Source organism: Lipophrys pholis (genome assembly GCF_963383615.2).
Source record: "Lipophrys pholis genome assembly, chromosome: 20".
NCBI classification, from domain to species: Eukaryota; Metazoa; Chordata; class Actinopteri; order Blenniiformes; family Blenniidae; genus Lipophrys; species Lipophrys pholis.
The window spans coordinates 13,114,866-13,132,472 of NC_137648.1; the positions used below are offsets into that span (position 1 = coordinate 13,114,866).

The 17,607-nt window shown below is 41.5% G+C and overlaps 3 protein-coding genes across 5 annotated transcripts; 2 read left to right on the forward strand and 1 right to left on the reverse strand.

Annotated features, from left to right (window-relative positions):
- The first annotated feature begins 1,858 nt into the window (after positions 1-1,858).
- On the forward strand, positions 1,859-7,575 carry LOC308125585 (regulator of G-protein signaling 20-like). Of its 2 annotated transcripts, none has more exons than XM_080489452.1 (5): positions 1,859-1,955; positions 2,936-3,096; positions 5,392-5,475; positions 5,583-5,817; positions 7,075-7,575. In XM_080489452.1, exons 2-5 carry the CDS (start codon positions 2,939-2,941, stop codon positions 7,267-7,269), a joined length of 672 nt encoding a protein of 223 aa, XP_080345578.1. In that variant the 5' UTR covers positions 1,859-1,955; positions 2,936-2,938; the 3' UTR covers positions 7,270-7,575. The 2 variants fall into 2 exon arrangements, with proteins under 2 accessions (XP_080345578.1, XP_080345577.1); XM_080489451.1 differs by lacking the exon at positions 1,859-1,955 and adding an exon at positions 2,418-2,700.
- On the reverse strand, positions 7,417-14,312 carry LOC308125587 (acyl-protein thioesterase 1-like). Of its 2 annotated transcripts, XM_080489455.1 has the most exons (10): positions 14,118-14,312; positions 12,708-12,904; positions 12,509-12,540; positions 12,338-12,403; positions 11,510-11,557; positions 11,365-11,435; positions 11,192-11,265; positions 10,011-10,112; positions 9,661-9,837; positions 7,417-8,900 (listed from the first exon to the last, which is right to left on the reverse strand). In XM_080489455.1, exons 2-10 carry the CDS (start codon positions 12,774-12,776, stop codon positions 8,841-8,843), a joined length of 699 nt encoding a protein of 232 aa, XP_080345581.1. In that variant the 5' UTR covers positions 12,777-12,904; positions 14,118-14,312; the 3' UTR covers positions 7,417-8,840. The 2 variants fall into 2 exon arrangements, with proteins under 2 accessions (XP_080345581.1, XP_080345580.1); XM_080489454.1 differs by lacking the exon at positions 14,118-14,312 and having other exon boundaries at positions 12,708-13,025.
- mrpl15 (mitochondrial ribosomal protein L15) lies at positions 14,310-17,593 on the forward strand. Its single transcript, XM_080489450.1, has 5 exons — positions 14,310-14,483; positions 14,581-14,738; positions 15,554-15,719; positions 16,915-17,038; positions 17,133-17,593. The coding sequence occupies exons 1-5, from the start codon at positions 14,379-14,381 to the stop codon at positions 17,471-17,473; spliced, it is 894 nt and encodes a 297-aa protein (XP_080345576.1). The 5' UTR covers positions 14,310-14,378; the 3' UTR covers positions 17,474-17,593.
- Positions 17,594-17,607: the final 14 nt, after the last annotated feature.

A 17,607-nucleotide genomic window follows, 5' to 3' on the forward strand; every position in this document is an offset into this window, starting at 1 on the left:
TTACATCCACGTGAAATGATTAAAAGACTCACATGTGTGCATCCAGCTGTAGATCACAGCAAGTGTTATCTCACCAGGGAGCAGGCTCCGTTAAAGAGGCAATCCCTCTCTGAGATTTTTTGCACTTACAAGAAGCATGATTTACAATGAAGCTTAGAGGGAGCGGCTTCACGATATTGCATTTGTTTTATATTTGTGTCTCACATACAAAGTGGAAACGGATGCCCATTGCGTCAGCGCAGCAATCATCGTTTACCATATTTTATCTGTCATACTCACAATTTCAACTGAATGTGTGGTTGCAAGATGAGGGACAATGAGTAAATGTACTTGATTTGATTAGCTGGTGCGTGTGTGTGTGTGTGTGTGTGTGTGTGTGTGTGTGTGTGTGTGTGTGTGTGTGTGTGTGTGTGTGTGTGTGTGTGTGTGTGTGTGTGTGTGTGTGTGTGTGTGTGTGTGTGTGTGTGTGTTATTTGATTTAAATGAAAATACATACAGCATGTGACCGCACTGCAGTGAAACATAGAATCTGCTCCACTCAGATTACTCAACAGTGCAAAAGTACTTGAGGGCATCTTCTGGAAAGGCCAGCTGCTTCTTGAAAACAGCTTTCAGGACCAATTTAACCCCTTGAATTGGTCCCCGCGAGTTCAAGGACACAATAAGGAGAGCTGAATCAGGAATAGTAGCTATGAAGGTTTTCAGAAAACTGAGGTAAATAGTAACATAGGAAACAACAGTACAAACTCAATGTATATAAATGCATTGATGTGTAATGGTAAGCACTCATGCCAGGCTTGGGGGCCTTACGATGAGGAGATTGCATGTTTTACTTTGTGTGAGTGGGTTACCTTCTGGTACTCTAGTTTCTACCGAATGGGGAAAAAAAAACAAAAGAAAAAACCCACAATCAGCTGGGACCAGTTCCAGCACCCTGCAACCCCGAGTTGTACAAATTGGTATAAAAGTTAGATGGATGGATTGATATACATGTCTTATATGCCATCAACATTTTTGCATTTTTGCCACCCTATGAATCAGAATCAGAATCAGAATTCCTTTATTTTTATTGTACCTTGGAGGTGCAACAAAATTAAAAATAGCAGCTCTCATAAACAGTGCAAACAACAAAAAGCGCAAAGATAACTAGTGCAAATGACATAAACAACAGAACTAATCAGTAAAACTGCAAAAATAAAATAGGAAAAATTAACCCTTGTATCATGCCATAACATGTATTTATCTTCCCTGTTATAAAATCAATGACAAAATACAGAGAGAGTTTGTTTGGACGATGCAATCTTTGTTCACTTAATAATAGTCATTCAACCAAGTTTTATTTCTCCTGACTTTGCACCGTCAGCTTGGTCTCACTCTAAGTACAGGCCTGCTTAAAGCAGATCACTGCTGCTCTCTGCTGGACTGAACCAAGACTGAGCATCTACAAGGGAGGAGGAATTTGCAGAATCTGGATTTGATATTTACAGATGTTTTATTAATACATTAATCAGAGCCTCGAACTTTCGAAATAGTTTTGTGTTTAAAACAGAGCAGAATTAACTGCAGTATTGTTGTATTAATACATTTCTGTGCAGCCAAAATTAAGAGAAACAGCAAAACATTACAACTGACATATTTCTTCACAAATGATTTCATTAGAAATACAGAATTACATCAGCAGCATACTGGTCGTATCCAGAGGGATCGACTATTAATTCTATTTTTAAAAAAAATCTCATGATTATCTGAGCCATGACACATGTTGACAGCAGTGAGAAGCCATCGTAGTACTCGGATTACACACCGTGTCCTGCTCGGCAGCAGAAAAATCACACTTGCAGAAGACGCATGCGCGCAGAGGAAACCAACTGGTTTTTGTCAAGTCGAGGCGGACGGATGTGATCGAGCTAAAAAAAAAAAAAAATCACCTGTACTCTGGCATTCATGGTGACACAGTGAGTAATTATTTTTTTTTCACAATTTAGTCGAGATATTTCTTACTGCACGTGTTTGTGCATATTTGTGGAAAGCGTTTTGATGCCCAGTGAGGACGGATATTCTTTTTTCCCGAATATTCGCAAATAGAGAAACATTAAGATGTTTTTTGTTTTGTTTATTTTGTTTTGTTTTTTTGTTTTTTACAATTGGTGCATATTTTGAAATGTCGCTCAATAAATCGGTGCAAAAAATTTTTTGCAGATCTCCTCATTATTCACCCAAAATGAAATAAATCATCGGACATGATCAACCTTCCTGGTGGTGTAATTTCATTATGTTGCTATAAATGGATGCTTGCTTTCGGCTGGACGCGTTTCTCGTATCGACCACCATGTGTGCGTATTATCCTCCGGAGGATGCGACTGATGGACGCGATTGCAGCGGTCCAAGAGTGACGCCTTGTCGCGATCATTACCGCTCATCCCTCACAACCTCGGAGACACGGGAGTGGGTGCTGTTGCTCATCGCGGTGGTGTTTTGTCATGTAGAGCAGGATCTATCAAAGCATCCTCGCGTTGCATCGAGATACTCGTCTGTAGCGCACGACGCTTCGTCTGTGGATTACCGAGGAATTGCGTTGCGCACAAGTTGCCCCTTATTCGCGTCAAGATCGTGAAGTGCTCGCGTGCATTCCGCAAGATTCACACGATGTTGTTGAAATGCATCAAGCAGCAAGGATATCGGGATAAGTCTGACCCGCAGGTTTGATTCTATCAGCCAGCTCTGGTTTATTTTTTTCCCTCCTCGGGCCTCCTCCAATCTGCACCACCTCCTGTCAGATCTCTAATCTCTTCTGATTTCTTGGTCTGTTATGTTTGTGTGTGTGTGTGTGTGTGTGTGATGCTTCCTCCTAATGCGGTAATAATATTCCAGTAAAGCCTCCACCACCACCCCCATCCTCCACAAGTCCTCTCACTGTGCTCCTTTCCCTTTGCAGTCCATGGGCTCGGAGCGGGTGGAGATGCGTAAGAGACAGATGCAGGTTCATCAGGAAGCAGCTGCCAGTGTCCTCCAAGCTCGCCACAGAATGGGAAACACCCCTACCAACGCCTCCAACGCCTGCTGCTTCTGCTGGTGCTGTTGCTGTAGCTGCTCATGGTAAATACCCCTCCACTCATCCCCCCACATCTCAGCAGGGCTGGAGATAAGCGAGCGGTGGTCCACGGCACAGGGATGGGATAAGAACCCACCCATGCATATTCACATGAGTCTGATGACAGCATGCACGCTTGGTTGAACGGCTGCCAGTTTTTTCTGCAATCACTTTGTACCGGATGCATCTGATCTCCTCATTAAAGTGTTGTGCGTCAGTTAAATGCAGGGGAATTAGCAGTGGGGCTTCATGGAAAGTGCAGACTGCAACATCGACTGCATGAGACACACAAGTCCAGTGAAGTTGGGAGGTTCTCACTTTAAAAGCCTGAGCAATACATGCAAACTACAAGAAAATACAACCTCAATGTACAACGTATTGTCAGTGGAAATAATGCAGCTATAGATTGGAAACCCATTAATCCATTGAAGCGAATGAGGCCCCCAAAAATGTAGTTAGAATGCATAACTTGATATAAATCCATAATAAAGGTCGAGTCAACAGTGATGCACAATGCATTAGTGCAAGGCCTGGCTGAACACTGGATAAATCAGTACTAAAACAACAGGTCCTTTATAAACAATCATACATATTCTAATCTAATCCAATAAAATATTTATAATGATTACATTCTAATTATGAATCTTAAAAATGTTCAGGGTTGTTTTGTTGTTGTTTTTTTTACTACATCAATATGAGTGTATTTCGTCAATCAATCCAATTCAGTGTGAATTTTGTAATTTATGTAACGTCTAGCATGTTTTATCGATGTAATATCAATCATCTCATTCTCACATGTCAGTGTTGGACTACCTAAATTATCAGTGGATTCTTGCTTTGGGGGCTTATTCTGTAAAGAGTTTGTCTTTTCTCCCTGTGTGTTCGGTACTCTGGTTGTGGATGTGAACATCTTTATGAGTCGTCTGTCTCTTTGCAGTCAACCTGTGCAGGGTGTGATACTCTATGTGCTCTGCCTTCTGCCCAGTGTCAGTGGGGTCCTACCACCTGTGACCTGAAATTAGATAAAACTGTATAGAGGATGGATTTATGAAATAGAAACAAACAAATCAATCAGCTAATTGTGCAAGATTTAGCCAAGAATGAAACCCACAGATCCTAATCTTGGGTTTGTAGCTGCTCGGCAGCATCTTCTCGACTTCATCCTCCCACTCCTGCAGAAGCGCCTCTGCCCACACAATCATCCCAGAAAAACACTCTCTTCTTGGTCCTGTGACCTGCGCTGGCCCTCATTGGATGGAGGCCTCTGAGGGGTTTCAAACTGTTTTGGAATTATCCGGCGCCTGTTTCCTCCGAGGACAGCCGGGGCGTATCGAGCAGCGTGCGGACGTGTTAAGTCACTCCGTTGGGGATGAATAACACGTTTTGCCTCTGCATCTATATGAATTCAATTTAATGGCTGCACGGCTCCAATGGCCGCATTCCCACGTGGCCCGTTCTCATGGTGGACCCTCACCTGAACCAATTAAGTCTGCAGCCAGCTGCTACTTCAGGTATCAGGAACATTTTAATCACGCGCGGTGGATCCCCTCAGGACAAGGTGGACAGTTGACACACTTTACTATGTGCGTAAAGCGTTCCCGACGGATCGGCTTGAATCTGCTGGAGGTTGTTCTGTCATTTCACATGTGTAATAAACAACTTGTGCTATAATGCAATGTAGGACAACAGATGTAAAAGCTTAACATGAAGTTGCCAAGTGTATTTCTAGTTTATTTGTTGCAGACATCTGCAGAAGCATCTTTCCTGCGGTGCACAAAGTCAAGACCGTAAATAGTTTTCCCAACTCTGGTGTGAAAGAACTTGACCTGCTTGCACAAGAGCCTTGAATTTGACCCTATCAAATGATGTGAAACCGCTAAATATGGTTCCATCTACCATCTGCACTCGACTTCTTGTGTTGAGGTTAGATGGGAGTGAATCATTTCAGCCAATTGCAAACATCTGGTTAAAAAAGAAAAAAATCCTGCGACCAGATAGGTGAGTTAAATAAAGTGATGGGAAAGTTGCAGCTTATTGGATGTCGAAACAAATCACCTATTAGAATGCCTGCATACTTTGAGGCAAGTAACATTTTATCAATACTGCAGTTCATCAAATGTGATTTGTCAGTCGGTATTTTTAGTTCGGAGGAGACCTCAGGAGACCCCGAAGCTATTTAAATGCTCAGCTGCAGTTTTCAGGTGGCAAAACTGAACCGAGATGACAAGCAACTGAAAATGCAATCATTATCAAAGCTAAAAGCTAAACTCTCATCCTGTTTTGTTTTGTTTTTCCCACAGTCTGACTGTTCGGAGTGAAGACGAAACAATACAGAGGTCCATGTTTGAGCAAAGGACAGATGGAACTACTAATTGTGAAGAAAGGTAATAGTGACGCCTCCTCCGAGACAAAAGCTCTTTGACCAGATGTTATTTTTATTTTGAAAATTGAAATAATAAACCTGTGTATCCCCTCCCGTTTCGTTTCCAAGCCCAAAGCCCACGGTGGACGACGCACGCTCATGGGCGATTTCATTTGAAAGGGTGATGAAAAGTGCAGCCGGTCGAAGCTGCTTCAGGCAGTTCCTGAGGACAGAGTTCAGCGAGGAGAACATGATGTTCTGGCTTGCCTGCGAGGAGCTCAAAAAGGAGACAAACAAGACTGTGGTGGAGGAGAAAGTCCGTCAAATATACGAGGACTTCATCTCCATCCTTTCCCCGAAAGAGGTGAGCTACCAAGGAACCTATCGTTAAAAAGTAGAGCCGAGTACAGTAGATAAATCAAGGATTATAGAAAAGCTTTGGGACATTATCATGGTCCCATGCAGCCTGATTGTCTTGTGCTGGTTTTATCCGCATTCAAACAAATTTCTGGATGTTTTCTTACCTTTATTCGGGGCAGATTTACTGGGGTGGGGACGAGCCTCTTCTTGGTCAACACTTTGTTTTCATTTGAAGTATCTCTAGAGGAAAACATATTGCCCTCTGACAGTGAATAAACCAACTTTATTAAGAAACTGGACAAAACACGTCCAATATCTGTATTTTAAAATCGAGTCAAAACAGGACTGACAATCCTCGTGATTGAAAGGGAAAGTCAAAGTTCAACATATATATTTTGCTCATTCATTTGGGAAAATGTGTCTTTTCATGAAATATTAGGGGAAAACATTTTTTGGGAAAAAAATAAGAGTTTGATAAAAGAAACCCTTGTTTCTTTGCAAACCACACCCAGTGCAAAGCTGGCCTTAAATCTTTGTGCTATCTGCCCACAGCTTTTATAATTCCGCTTCCAATTTTATAGTTGAGCCTAATTTTATCCACTGCCTTGATTCTCGTTAGAAAAGTATTCACGGTTGTGTGAGTTAACCGAGAATTAAAAGAAAGTAATGTCCATCGTGTCGTTATTAGTTAAAGCTCTTTGGATACAGAGAATTCACCAACCTAATAACTTAATGCATTTAAACTTCACATCCTCGTGTTCTTCATATAAATAACCAAATAATAGAGATGTTTTGTGAACACCCAATTTAAGATTGTGTAAAGGTTTTCTTTATGCTTCAATGATAGCAATTTCGCTGTAGCAATTTCATTCTAAAAAAAAAATCCACATTTGGACTCAAATGAAGTACTCATTTGACATGATGCGTGACAAATACTGACATTGTCATTTTTGTGTAGCTCCATATGTACTTTCGTTGCCATATGAATTGAAAAGTAAAAAAAAAAAAAGATTTGCCATGCAAAGCTGATTTTCCTGTATTTTTCCATTTTAATTGAAATAACAGTTAAGTCTATTTATACCTAATCAAGAAGCTTAAATATTACGTTGGAGATAAATCGACATGTCAGTGTTGTCCAAGCCACACATGGGATTTTCATTCTTCCAGGCAGGCAAAACTAAACGCTGCAGACGATTCCGACGAGGTTTTGCTTCACTGGATGTGTTCTGATTTAACGCGTCCTTCCCTCCTCCGTCTCCAGGTCAGTCTGGATTCCCGCGTTCGCGAGGTGATAAACCGCAACATGCTGGAGCCGACCTCGCACACGTTCGACGACGCCCAGCAGCAGATCTACACGCTGATGCAGAGAGACTCGTACCCCCGCTTCATAAACTCGTCTGCGTACGCGGATCTGATGAAGGACCTGGAGGAGCCTCCGCCTCCCACCGAGCCATAAAAGACTCTCCACTGCCACCACGATTAGCTTTCCGGCGCATGCATCCCACCCGAAGGAGTTTTGTGTTCATGTTGGAGTCCTACTATTTAGAGAAAGACAAGACAGGAAAAAAAATAAATAAATGAACACTCCGTAAAACCGGTCTTTATCCAGCTGTAACCGCTGTTTATTTACCTACGATTAGTTTACCAAAACCCCCGGACAAACAAGAACAAATGCTTGGTTCGGCATCAGTTACTTGTTGGGAAACATATCTATATTTTTATATATTCCCTAGCGCTTGACATTGCACTTTTCTACCTTGTTTAATGAGGGAAAGCATGTATCTGTGAGCACTGCATTTGTATTTAGGTATATCGTGAGCCTTAATGCATATCCAGTCCTTGTAGAGACTAGTAGGTTTTATTTAACGGTAACTTAAGGAGAAGGAAAGTGCCTTGGAATAAGATCTTCTACACTTCGCACGAACATGAAAAGGTGCGATGACGACTTCACATGTTGGTGCTTTCAGCTCTTCTCAAAGATTCAAGTTTTTACGACTCGACGAGCTGATACCAAGAAATAGATCTTGTCTGTGTGTTCCAATACTGTGATATTAGTCATATATTTAATTCAAAGCAAAACAGGGAACAATTAACTGAAGACATGACCATGACCACTGATATATTTGTGTATTTTAAGAGGACTTTGTGTGAAATAGCTGTTTGAATTCTCACAGATTAAATAAAAGCACAATCATATGTTGTTTTTGCAGTCTTGTGTCATGTACAGTCGCAGAATACTTGGCTCTTTATGATAAAATTCATTACTCGATAGGTTTCATACATAACTTGCATAATACGATTCAAATCTTGAATGAAGTAATTTTGTGCACATTAGGCCATTTAAAAAAAAAAAAGAAAAGAAAACCCTTTCTGGGCTTCCGGTTTAAAATGCTAAGAATGTATCAGGTGTTGCTGTTGCTTGCTTACTACTCAACAAATTCAATATCCTATTAATATATTTACATTTAAACAAACTGAAAGCGCAGCAAACAAAAAAAAATCCAAAAAGCTCAAAGCAACAGATATTTGGCAATGGCGCTTGATAAAACGCCTCAGTCACTTTACACACTAATTCCCTTGTTTCATCACGAGTACGCAAAAGCCTCAGTAATAACAAAAAAAATTAAAATTAACAACAGGCCATTTATTGGGAGACAGTAGGTATTAGATCATGATGTGTAGCCCTAATTATTCATAATACATACTATTCCTGCAAGAAATGGCATGTCGCAGCGGCATTTAGCTTTACAATCGAGCATCTAATGTCACTCTACTGTAACGCTGAGGGTCGTGTGGCTCCAGCTCAGGATGCAGCATCGTCTCCATCGTGCTTCCTCCGGCGGGAGGGAAGGAGGGAGGGAGGGAGGGAGGGCGGGAGACACTTAGCAGCTCCAGTCTTATCCAAATCTATGAGTAGCAGCGTAGTTTTATTGTCAAGTAAAGTCAGTGGTCCTCGAATCCACGCAGTGTCGCTCTGAGTGAAACCCCGAAGGACCGATGGTGCTGAGCGGGCGAGCGCTCTCCAGTTCATTCATCGCTGATGGGCGGAAGCTGCTTCTCTATGAATCGCTTGATGTCCACCATTTCCTGCAGAAAGTACAAAACAGTGCCAATTACTGCCTCGCAGACACAAAGTCGCAGCTTCACGCCAACGTCCACGCTGATAAATGCAATGATGACAGCGAAAGAGAAAGTTATTAAATGTTTTGGCGAAGAGTGATCACTAATATTGTCATAACGTCTTGAGAAAATTTAGTTTTTTTCCTCTGAGAGGATTTTCCTTCATAGAAATAGGTAAACTATTATTCACAGCTCGGGCAATATCTATTGAAACAACTTGTTTTAAGTTTTAGGGGAAGAAAAGAACAATATGTGCCTATAATTCAATCACATTGTCGATTGAACTTTTGATTATAGCACATTTTACTAGACCAGGCTCAACATCCACCTTTTTGCACACACACAACACAAGTCTACGGTTCCCAACTTAAAACACGGTTTTTTACAAACAGAGGCCCATTTTTTTCAAATCGGTTCCAGCAGCTACCACAGTGTGGCAGTAATGAGCCACCTGTGGCTGCGATCTACCGGCACAGCAGGAGAAGCAGCGAACAGCCAATCACTGGCCTTGTTTTGCTTCACGCAGCAGTTTATATTTGTGTCCAATTATTGCTCATTTAGCCTCGGTTAAGCCCGTTGTGACACTTGAAGGTTGATGCAGACATGCTGCACTAACAAGAATGAACTTGAGGATCAACCTGAACTCAAAGCAGCTCCGGAGCGCCGCCGTCAGAGCAGCTTTAAAAGTCACACTTATCCAAACGTGACTGTCCCCACACCCACTGACCTCGGGACAGGCGCTGTGAGGTAGACCCCGATAGGACTTGAAGGTGACGTTGGCAGGATTGACGAGGGTCTTCATCTTCTCGGCTGTCTGGCTGCCAAATATAAAGGGGACCAGAGGGTCTGCGTCGCCGTGGCACTGGAGGACGTGCATGTCCTTGTTCGCACTGTTGGCAGAGGCCTGAGAACAGAGGAGATTAGGATTATTCTTCTTATCTAATTATCACAGATTATAAAGTGGCTGCGGGATAGCGCTGCAGGTCTGTAATAGACACATTTCATACCCGTCCAAACTGTTTAACCACTATAACTCCACAGAAGTGCGGAGGCAGACTGGTCCGCTCCATCTGTTACCTGAGGGAAGGAGTTGCGGAGAGGAAGCCAGCAGCTCAGAGCGACCACTCCAGCAAGCTTCTGTTGAGTCGTCAGAGCCGTGTAGAGAGACAACGCTCCACCCTGGAAACACAAAGCGCTCCTTCAATCGATCCACATGCACCATCAACAAACTCAATCACATCTACAAACAGTCAAAGTAGCTCCTGCTGATTTAACAGAAGCCACCTTCATATTTAACACCCAAGACTCAAATCTATCTGAAATGTGGAAAGTAAATTAAAGCATTTCCAAGAATATTTGAGGGATTTATCAGTTTGTTCATAGCAAAAAAAGTTCAGAGTTCAAATTAAAGCCCAAATATGCTTCTGTGGTATGTGCATTGGTGTGGTTGTTCATCAATCCATCCAGTGATGTACACTGCCCCCACAGGTCATCCGTGGTATTACTCTGTTTGCTATGCATCCATAAGCTCCCTGGATATACAGCAAATGAATCAAGGCAGAAAGTTTACATCGACTGCATTTTAAGCAAGAAGTGTTGTTCATAGAATTTAAAAACATGACACAATTGTCTTGAAATAAAAGTAATGATTTACTAATGAACTATCATACTCAATGAAATCCCTTCAATCTTTAAATTCGTACAAAGAAAGTACACTGTGCACAATTTGATTCTAAAACTACATTGAGCTTAAAACGGGTTCCTGATGATTATGTAATATCCCGATCAAAGTAGTTCATTATATTTAGGAAAATAGTTTTCATTTATTTGTGTAAAAACTCTTTAATGACACAAACCATATGTCCACATCAGTTTCCACCATTTCAATGTTGACTGTTGCGGTTTGTATTGATAGTTCCTGCCCTCCTCCAACTGCTCTGGTTCAGCATTTCAATGAGCATCTTTTAATAATAACATTCCGCATTTTGTTTCAAAGCTGAACAGCAACAGCACCCGTGTGGGCACATTCTGGTACAGAGCCAAACAACTTGGAGGAGGCAGTTTGACAGCTTTGCAGCACACTGTGCTAGAATAGCTTTAAGAAATTGAGAGGAAGCGCAAATAAAATGCCAAACAGAGAAATTAGGACATAGATCATCTAAGATTTGTGATTCTGACAGGTATAGACCTGTGACTCACAGATTTAAAAAAAAATAAACAGTTATGTAACATATCAGCTGTTCAGATGCCACAATTACCTGTGAAAAACCTCCCAGAAGGATCCTGTGTGAAGGTATCCCGTTCTTCACTTCTTGGTCTATCAAGGCTTTAACTGCAGCGAAATGGAAAAACATGTGGTCAGAGCTGAGCGAGAGAACGATGCCGTACATTCCTGACTTTTACTCAGATCAACACGACTTCACAGACGTACTGTTCTCTGAAGCTCTCTTAATACCACTCTCATCCTCGTTTGCATCTGGCCTCAGCCCGTAGATATCAAACCTGGACGTTGACAAATGAAGGTTAGTGTTTTTGTCATTGTGAGCGCCACACACACCTTAAATGTCCTCACTCACCAAGAAGGCATGGACATCCGCATGTTCAGGGAAACAGGCATTGTGGGACTGTAATCAAGGAAGACAGACAAGAAACCAGGACATTCAGTGCTTGGCTGTTCAGATATGAAGACCTTGACTAATGTGAACCTGTGACTATTTAATGAGTAAATAAAGAATTCCCCGCCGCAATGAGAAGCAGTCAGCACTGTGCATGTCAGAAAAGAAGACAATAAGCCACAGTGGACAGGTCAACACTGTGGGTTCTCCGAGCAAGACCCTTGACCCCCCATCAGCTCCCCGGGTGCTGCACTGTGGCAGCCCTCTCCTCAAGCATGTATAGTTAACGTTAACTATGAATACACGGGGTTAAATGCAAAGAATGAATTCCTGCAGGGGGATTAATCAAGTATGCTTTCTTTCTTCTTTTTTTTTCATAACAACAATATTCTCAATATGGTGAATGGAGTTCACCTAAATAGCACTTTCCTGCACTGAACCGACCCCGAAGCGCTTTATGATGTAAGTCACATTCACCCATCAATAGAGGCCCCTGCCATTCAAGAAGCTCAGCCCCCGTTTGGGGTTTAGTGTCTTGCTCATATGCACTTTAACATGCACACATATGAGGGCTCAAACCCCTCTACCAACTGAGCCATTGCTATGGGGCAAGAATGCTGACCATAAATCTAAACTATCTGATGCAGCATTGTGTTTTAATTTTCTGAGAGATGCACAATTGGTTTGCATGAAGTAACTGCCCTGGATTTTGCCTTGCCTTGTATGAATCAAAAATAAAGCACCTTCAGACTCCACAAAACTTCCCTCAGATGTGGTGTACATACTTACGCATGAGGGCAAATGTATTTCACATGTGGTATCCTGATGCCTGCAAAAGCTTCTGCCCAGCCGTGGCTACAAGACACAGGAAAACAACAACATGTTTAAAAGCAGACTTCAATCATGTCAAGCACTAATGGTTTCTGAAGGAGAGGAGAAACCAGGACAGGCTGGACATACCCTGTGTCACCAAGGCCGTGCAGAAATATGACCTGAAATACATAAAGGCACCTATTTTACACAGGTTGGGGCTCACGTGCAAGGATGTGACAGACTGTTGTTCCGTTTTTGAACCGAGCTTTTAATGCCTGGAGGACTCGGTGGCAGCTTTTGTGACTAACTTGACAAAAGCGTGCAGCATGCAGTCTGAATAACTCACCGCTGCGGTGGCTTTCCGGGCAGCAGGCACAATGGCAGGTAGGGGCGCTGACATGTTGTTGCCGCACATACAGCGCGAGGCAGCGGGTGTGTACCGTGAAGTCAGCTACTCACTCCAATCTGTGTCGATACTGAAGGCTGGACTCCGGACCGACGATGGAGGCTGAAGAACCACCTTCTCCCGTCTGTCTTTATTGTCTTAGTGGAAGTTGAAATGTGTGTGATTATACCCACACACACACACACTCACACCGACGCACCGCAGGATCACTCTAACAAACACTGCTCTGACCAGCCGCACTGACGAGCGCTTAGCCCCGCCTCCTAACCGCCACCTGATTGGCTCTTACCAAGGGATGTCAACAAACACGAATCAGCTATTGGTTAGAAGGAATGTCAATCAACGCCGCTCTTGATGACAAACACTTCAACACTTCAGGACGGAGGTGTCAGTCATTTTCGTCCAGAGGCCTTTGTACTGTAAAACCTCTTTTGAGTAGAACCAGATCAAAACGATTATAGCATAATGATAATAAATAACCACTTTTTCAAAACTTTCCTTTCTTTTTTGTTTTAAAGCAAGACATTCTGAAAATGTTCAGCTTTAATACACACTTTACAGATCCTATTACAACTTGAAACTTCTTTTTGAAAAGTGTCACATGAAATCCTGTTTGCAGAGATTTCCATCACAAAATCACCCTCATTCAACAGCTGTTGATGCTGATGCTCTTTCGTTAAAGTTATGGAACCAATACTCATAAAAGTTATCAGAACTGATCATGCTGAAAACTTTGAAATAATCTGTGATGCAGGCATTTTCCAGGAGGAGTGCAGGCAATATTTGGTTAATGTAATAGCATCCATGGAACTGCTATTGTGACTTATGAAATAAAATACACTCGAGGACATCTTCGCACTTCCTGAAGCAATTGATCAAATAACTTCTCTACAATATGAAAACATATAAGTAAATGCTCATCAGCACAAAATGGCAAAAAACTTTAACCTAATATGTAAAGTTGAAATCACAAGGTTGGTTTAAGTTATCAGACTAGATCTGTGAGCATTAAGTTATCTTAAAGCAGTTTCTAGCCATAGAAATTACTTTATTTTGAGGCGCAGTCATTTCTCGGCACCACTTGTGGACCTGTTATGGCCCACGCTCCCTTTGTTTGATAACCCTGCTTTACTGTAACAGTTGTAGGATTTCAAAAATGCAGCCGATATACCAATAATATCACTGCTTTAAGCAATGACCCTGTTTATTAAAATAAACACGCCATTATTTCCTTCATATTGAAGAAAATCAGCACATTACAATCTGTTAAAACTCTATTAAAATGTTAGAATCGATTAAAAAACAGAAATATCACATTAAATCCTCATAATTCTGTGACATTTTACTTACTCTACAAAAACAGGTCACCTTGATAATAGGATTATCAAACAATAACCACAACCATTGTTGCAGTTTTAAATGATTTAAAAGAAAACTTTATGTCACTTTATATCGCTACAATACTAAAACATTTGTCAGAATTGATCAAAACAAACAAAAAAAACACGAAACACTTCCCCTCTCAGTCAGAAATCTACTTCCGGTGTCCGGACGTGTCACGTGACTTCCGTGTCCTTGGTTTGCTAACTTTGACATGTGAACATCAGAAACATGTCTTTCCCTAAAAAACCCGGCGGTAAGGCTTTGGACGTTTTGCAAACTCTGCCGAGAATAACTTTGGCCAACCTGCGTCCTGAACCGGGAGCTCAGAAGGCGGTGAGTTTCGGCGGGGTTTCTATTTATTTGGACTTTAGCATGAGGCTGCTAACGATGCTAGCTGGAACATGGTGGTCTGAATGGGTTTGTGTTGTAGGAGACACGACGGGGCAGAGGGCAGCACGGGGGCAACAAAAGCGGCCGAGGACACACGGGACAGCGGCAGAGAGGAACCCGGCCCCGGCTGGGCTTCGAAGGGGGGCACACTCCTTTTTATCTGTCCATCCCGAAATATGGATTCAATGAAGGACACAGGTAAGAAACTGATGACACTGTTGCCCATGTCCTAAACCAACATGTTCTCACAAACAAGAAGACCCCAGTATGAACTTGTCTTCATTGTTGTGCCTCGATAAACGCCTGATATTTCAGTTTATTAGATGCCAATCACATGCAATGCATATCCTGATGCTGCAGAAGACAGCTAAAAGATAACTTGACACCACGGAGGCTGTGCAGGTTCCTCATTATATTTTATTTTCATTACTCATCTATCCATTTGCTTTTCTCCTGTTTTGGAGTAACAAGCGCTGGAGCCAGCTATAGGTGATATCTGGGTACACATGGATGGGTCACCAGTCCTTTACAGGGCGAACACACAAAGACTAACAACCACACACACACTCATATTCACGGACACTAATTAAAGTTTAACAATTAACATGTTTTTGGACCACTGGAGGAAACTAGTGTAACTGGAGAAAGCCTACGCATGCATGAGAAGATCACTGTGTTTCCACACAGAAACACCCAGCCAGTATTTAAATCCTGGGAGGCCAGAGCACTAACCTCTGTCACCGTGTGGCCCTGCTGTTAGTTTTTTTGTTTTGTTTTTTGTCAAAGACATGCATTTAAATATTTCTCTTATTCTCGCTGTCTTTTTTCTGACTCTGTTGTCTCTTTTTGGATTGTTTTAAAATGCCTTTTTTTCTATCCAATACTGATCTCAATGTCTTTCTACATCATCTTGATGCATCAAATGTCTTTCGGGGCTTTTTCTGCTCAGGTTTTCCTCACACGTCTATATGAACATGACCGACTTCTTGATGTGTTTTTCTGCCCCTCCTCAGTCGCCGTCCTCAGTATAAGCCTCTGACACTGAAGAGGCTGCAGTACTTGATCGATCTGGGCCGAGTGGACACGAGTCAGCCCATAGACCTGACCCAGCTGGTCAACGGAAGAGGAGTGACCATCCAGCCTTTGAAGAGGGACTATGGAGTCCAGCTCGTTGATGAGGTGATCACTTCATGTTCAGCATAGAGACTTATGAGAGAACAAAAATGCTGTTTTCTCATTTTTATGGCTTAAGCATGTTAAAACGGTATTTTATTAAACAATAACAGCTCTGTACGTTCAGTGTCAATGGGAAGATTTAAAAAAAAAAAAAAAAGTGAAACTACAGTTGTTATTTTTTTGATTAAGACATTTAAATAATATAAACACACTTGATGATTAAGAAAAACTCTAAAAGTATATAATAGTAAGTAATATATTGCCAATGTCAGTGCTTCCTGAGATTCTAGAGAAGAATTAGATGTCCTAAAAATATTATTTGTGACATTTTTTCTCTTCTGAAAGATGCAACAAACAAAGTGCTTCATAGGAACTATTATTATATAAGTTAAATACTGACTTCAGTTCCTTCACTTTATGTTTAGTGATAAAAATCAATTACTAACTCTTCACTCTTTTGCACTGTACTGTAGATAAAAGGTTCAAGTTAGAGGTTTGTTGTTTTTTTTGTCTTTCAAATGTAGCAACCTGTTGTATTGTGCAGAACGTGTTCTCTGATTGAATACCTCCTTGTATTTACCACTTTTTTCTTCTTTTTTTTTTTTACATAACTGGACTATTGTCAGTTTGTTTTTATTTCATCACGTTCCTGTCTACAGGGTACAGAATATGTTGTGTACCATTTCTATTCAAGTATCAAACTTTTATTCATGTTTCAAATTGCTTATCTGCTTGTTTTCATGTCAGTCTTTTTAATGTGAAACAAAATATCAGAAATACATCTGAACATAATATTCAGAGGAACCTGAACCTGATGGTAGATGTTGATATTATTGTGTCATCACAAAAAAAACCAAAATAATCTTCAAATAAATGCAAGTTGTTTTGTTTTTTTGTTTGTTTCCAAACCAAGGACAGAAAATTTGTCGCATTGTTTCTCAAGATATGTTAACAATCATCCTACTTTGTTAGTTTAGGAATGTGTAATACTCGTAAGAGTGAAAATGACTTCAGACCTACATTTTAAAATTAATTTGAGGACATTGTTTCTTTTGACTGCTCCGCCTCTCAAGTCTGACTATGATCATACTTGTACCACCAGGTGGCGCCACCTGACTATTGTCACTGTGCCTGACACAGATGATGTAGCCTATTATTTTGCACAAAGTTCTGACTGAATCTGTTTCTTCGGTTTCAGGGCGCTGACATTTTTGCTGCAAAAATCAACATTGAGGTTCAGAGGGCGAGTGAATCAGCCATTGCTGCTGTTGAGAGGAACGGCGGCGTCATCACCACCAGCTTCTACGATGCTCTGAGTCTTGGTAACTAATGAGTCATAGATCTTATTCTCTCATCCACCTGGTAGGATTTTAATCTCAAGTGTCTCAACGCTTGAAAATATTCCAATTTTCACAGATATCCTCATCAAGCCTGTCCCGTTCTTCATGCGCGGGCAGCCCATCCCGAAGCGCATGCTACCGGGAGAGGACATGACCCGGTACTACACAGCTGCTGAAAACCGAGGTTACTTGGCAGACCCGGAAAAAATCCAGCAGGCCCGGCTCGCCCTGGCTCAGAAGTACGGTTATACTCTACCGGACATTTCAAAGGATGAACTGTATCACATGCTGGCCATGAGGAAGGATGCTCGACAGATCTTCTTTGGCCTGGCTCCAGGCTGGGTTGTTAACATGTCAGAGAAGAAGATTCTCAAACCAACAGATGAAAAACTGATTGAATATTACGGTTCCTTGTAGGAGAAATAGTATGTGTATTGTGATCATTGTGAAAATCAGTAAAAAATACTGGAAGATATTCTCATTTTATATGAAAAACCGCTTTCTGTGTGCAGTCATTAAACTTTATCCTGAAAACTACACTGGAGAATTCA

Bases quoted from the DNA above. Each gene is read 5' to 3' on its own strand.
- LOC308125585 (XM_080489451.1), top strand. From the start codon at position 2,647: ATGTTGTTGAAATGCATCAAGCAGCAAGGATATCGGGATAAGTCTGAC. The intron at 2,701-2,935 runs GTTTGATTCTAT...TTCCCTTTGCAG, and splicing joins GGGATAAGTCTGACCCGCAG to TCCATGGGCTCGGAGCGGGT. The intron at 3,097-5,391 runs GTAAATACCCCT...TTTTTCCCACAG, and splicing joins TGTTGCTGTAGCTGCTCATG to TCTGACTGTTCGGAGTGAAG.
- LOC308125587 (XM_080489455.1), bottom strand. From the start codon at position 12,776: ATGTGCGGCAACAACATGTCAGCGCCCCTACCTGCCATTGTGCCTGCT. The intron at 11,436-11,509 runs GTGAGTGAGGAC...GTCAACGTCCAG, and splicing joins CGGATGTCCATGCCTTCTTG to GTTTGATATCTACGGGCTGA. The intron at 11,266-11,364 runs GTACGTCTGTGA...ATTTCGCTGCAG, and splicing joins TAAGAGAGCTTCAGAGAACA to TTAAAGCCTTGATAGACCAA.
- mrpl15 (XM_080489450.1), top strand. From the start codon at position 14,379: ATGTCTTTCCCTAAAAAACCCGGCGGTAAGGCTTTGGACGTTTTGCAA. The intron at 14,739-15,553 runs GTAAGAAACTGA...GCCCCTCCTCAG, and splicing joins GGATTCAATGAAGGACACAG to TCGCCGTCCTCAGTATAAGC. The intron at 15,720-16,914 runs GTGATCACTTCA...CTTCGGTTTCAG, and splicing joins GAGTCCAGCTCGTTGATGAG to GGCGCTGACATTTTTGCTGC.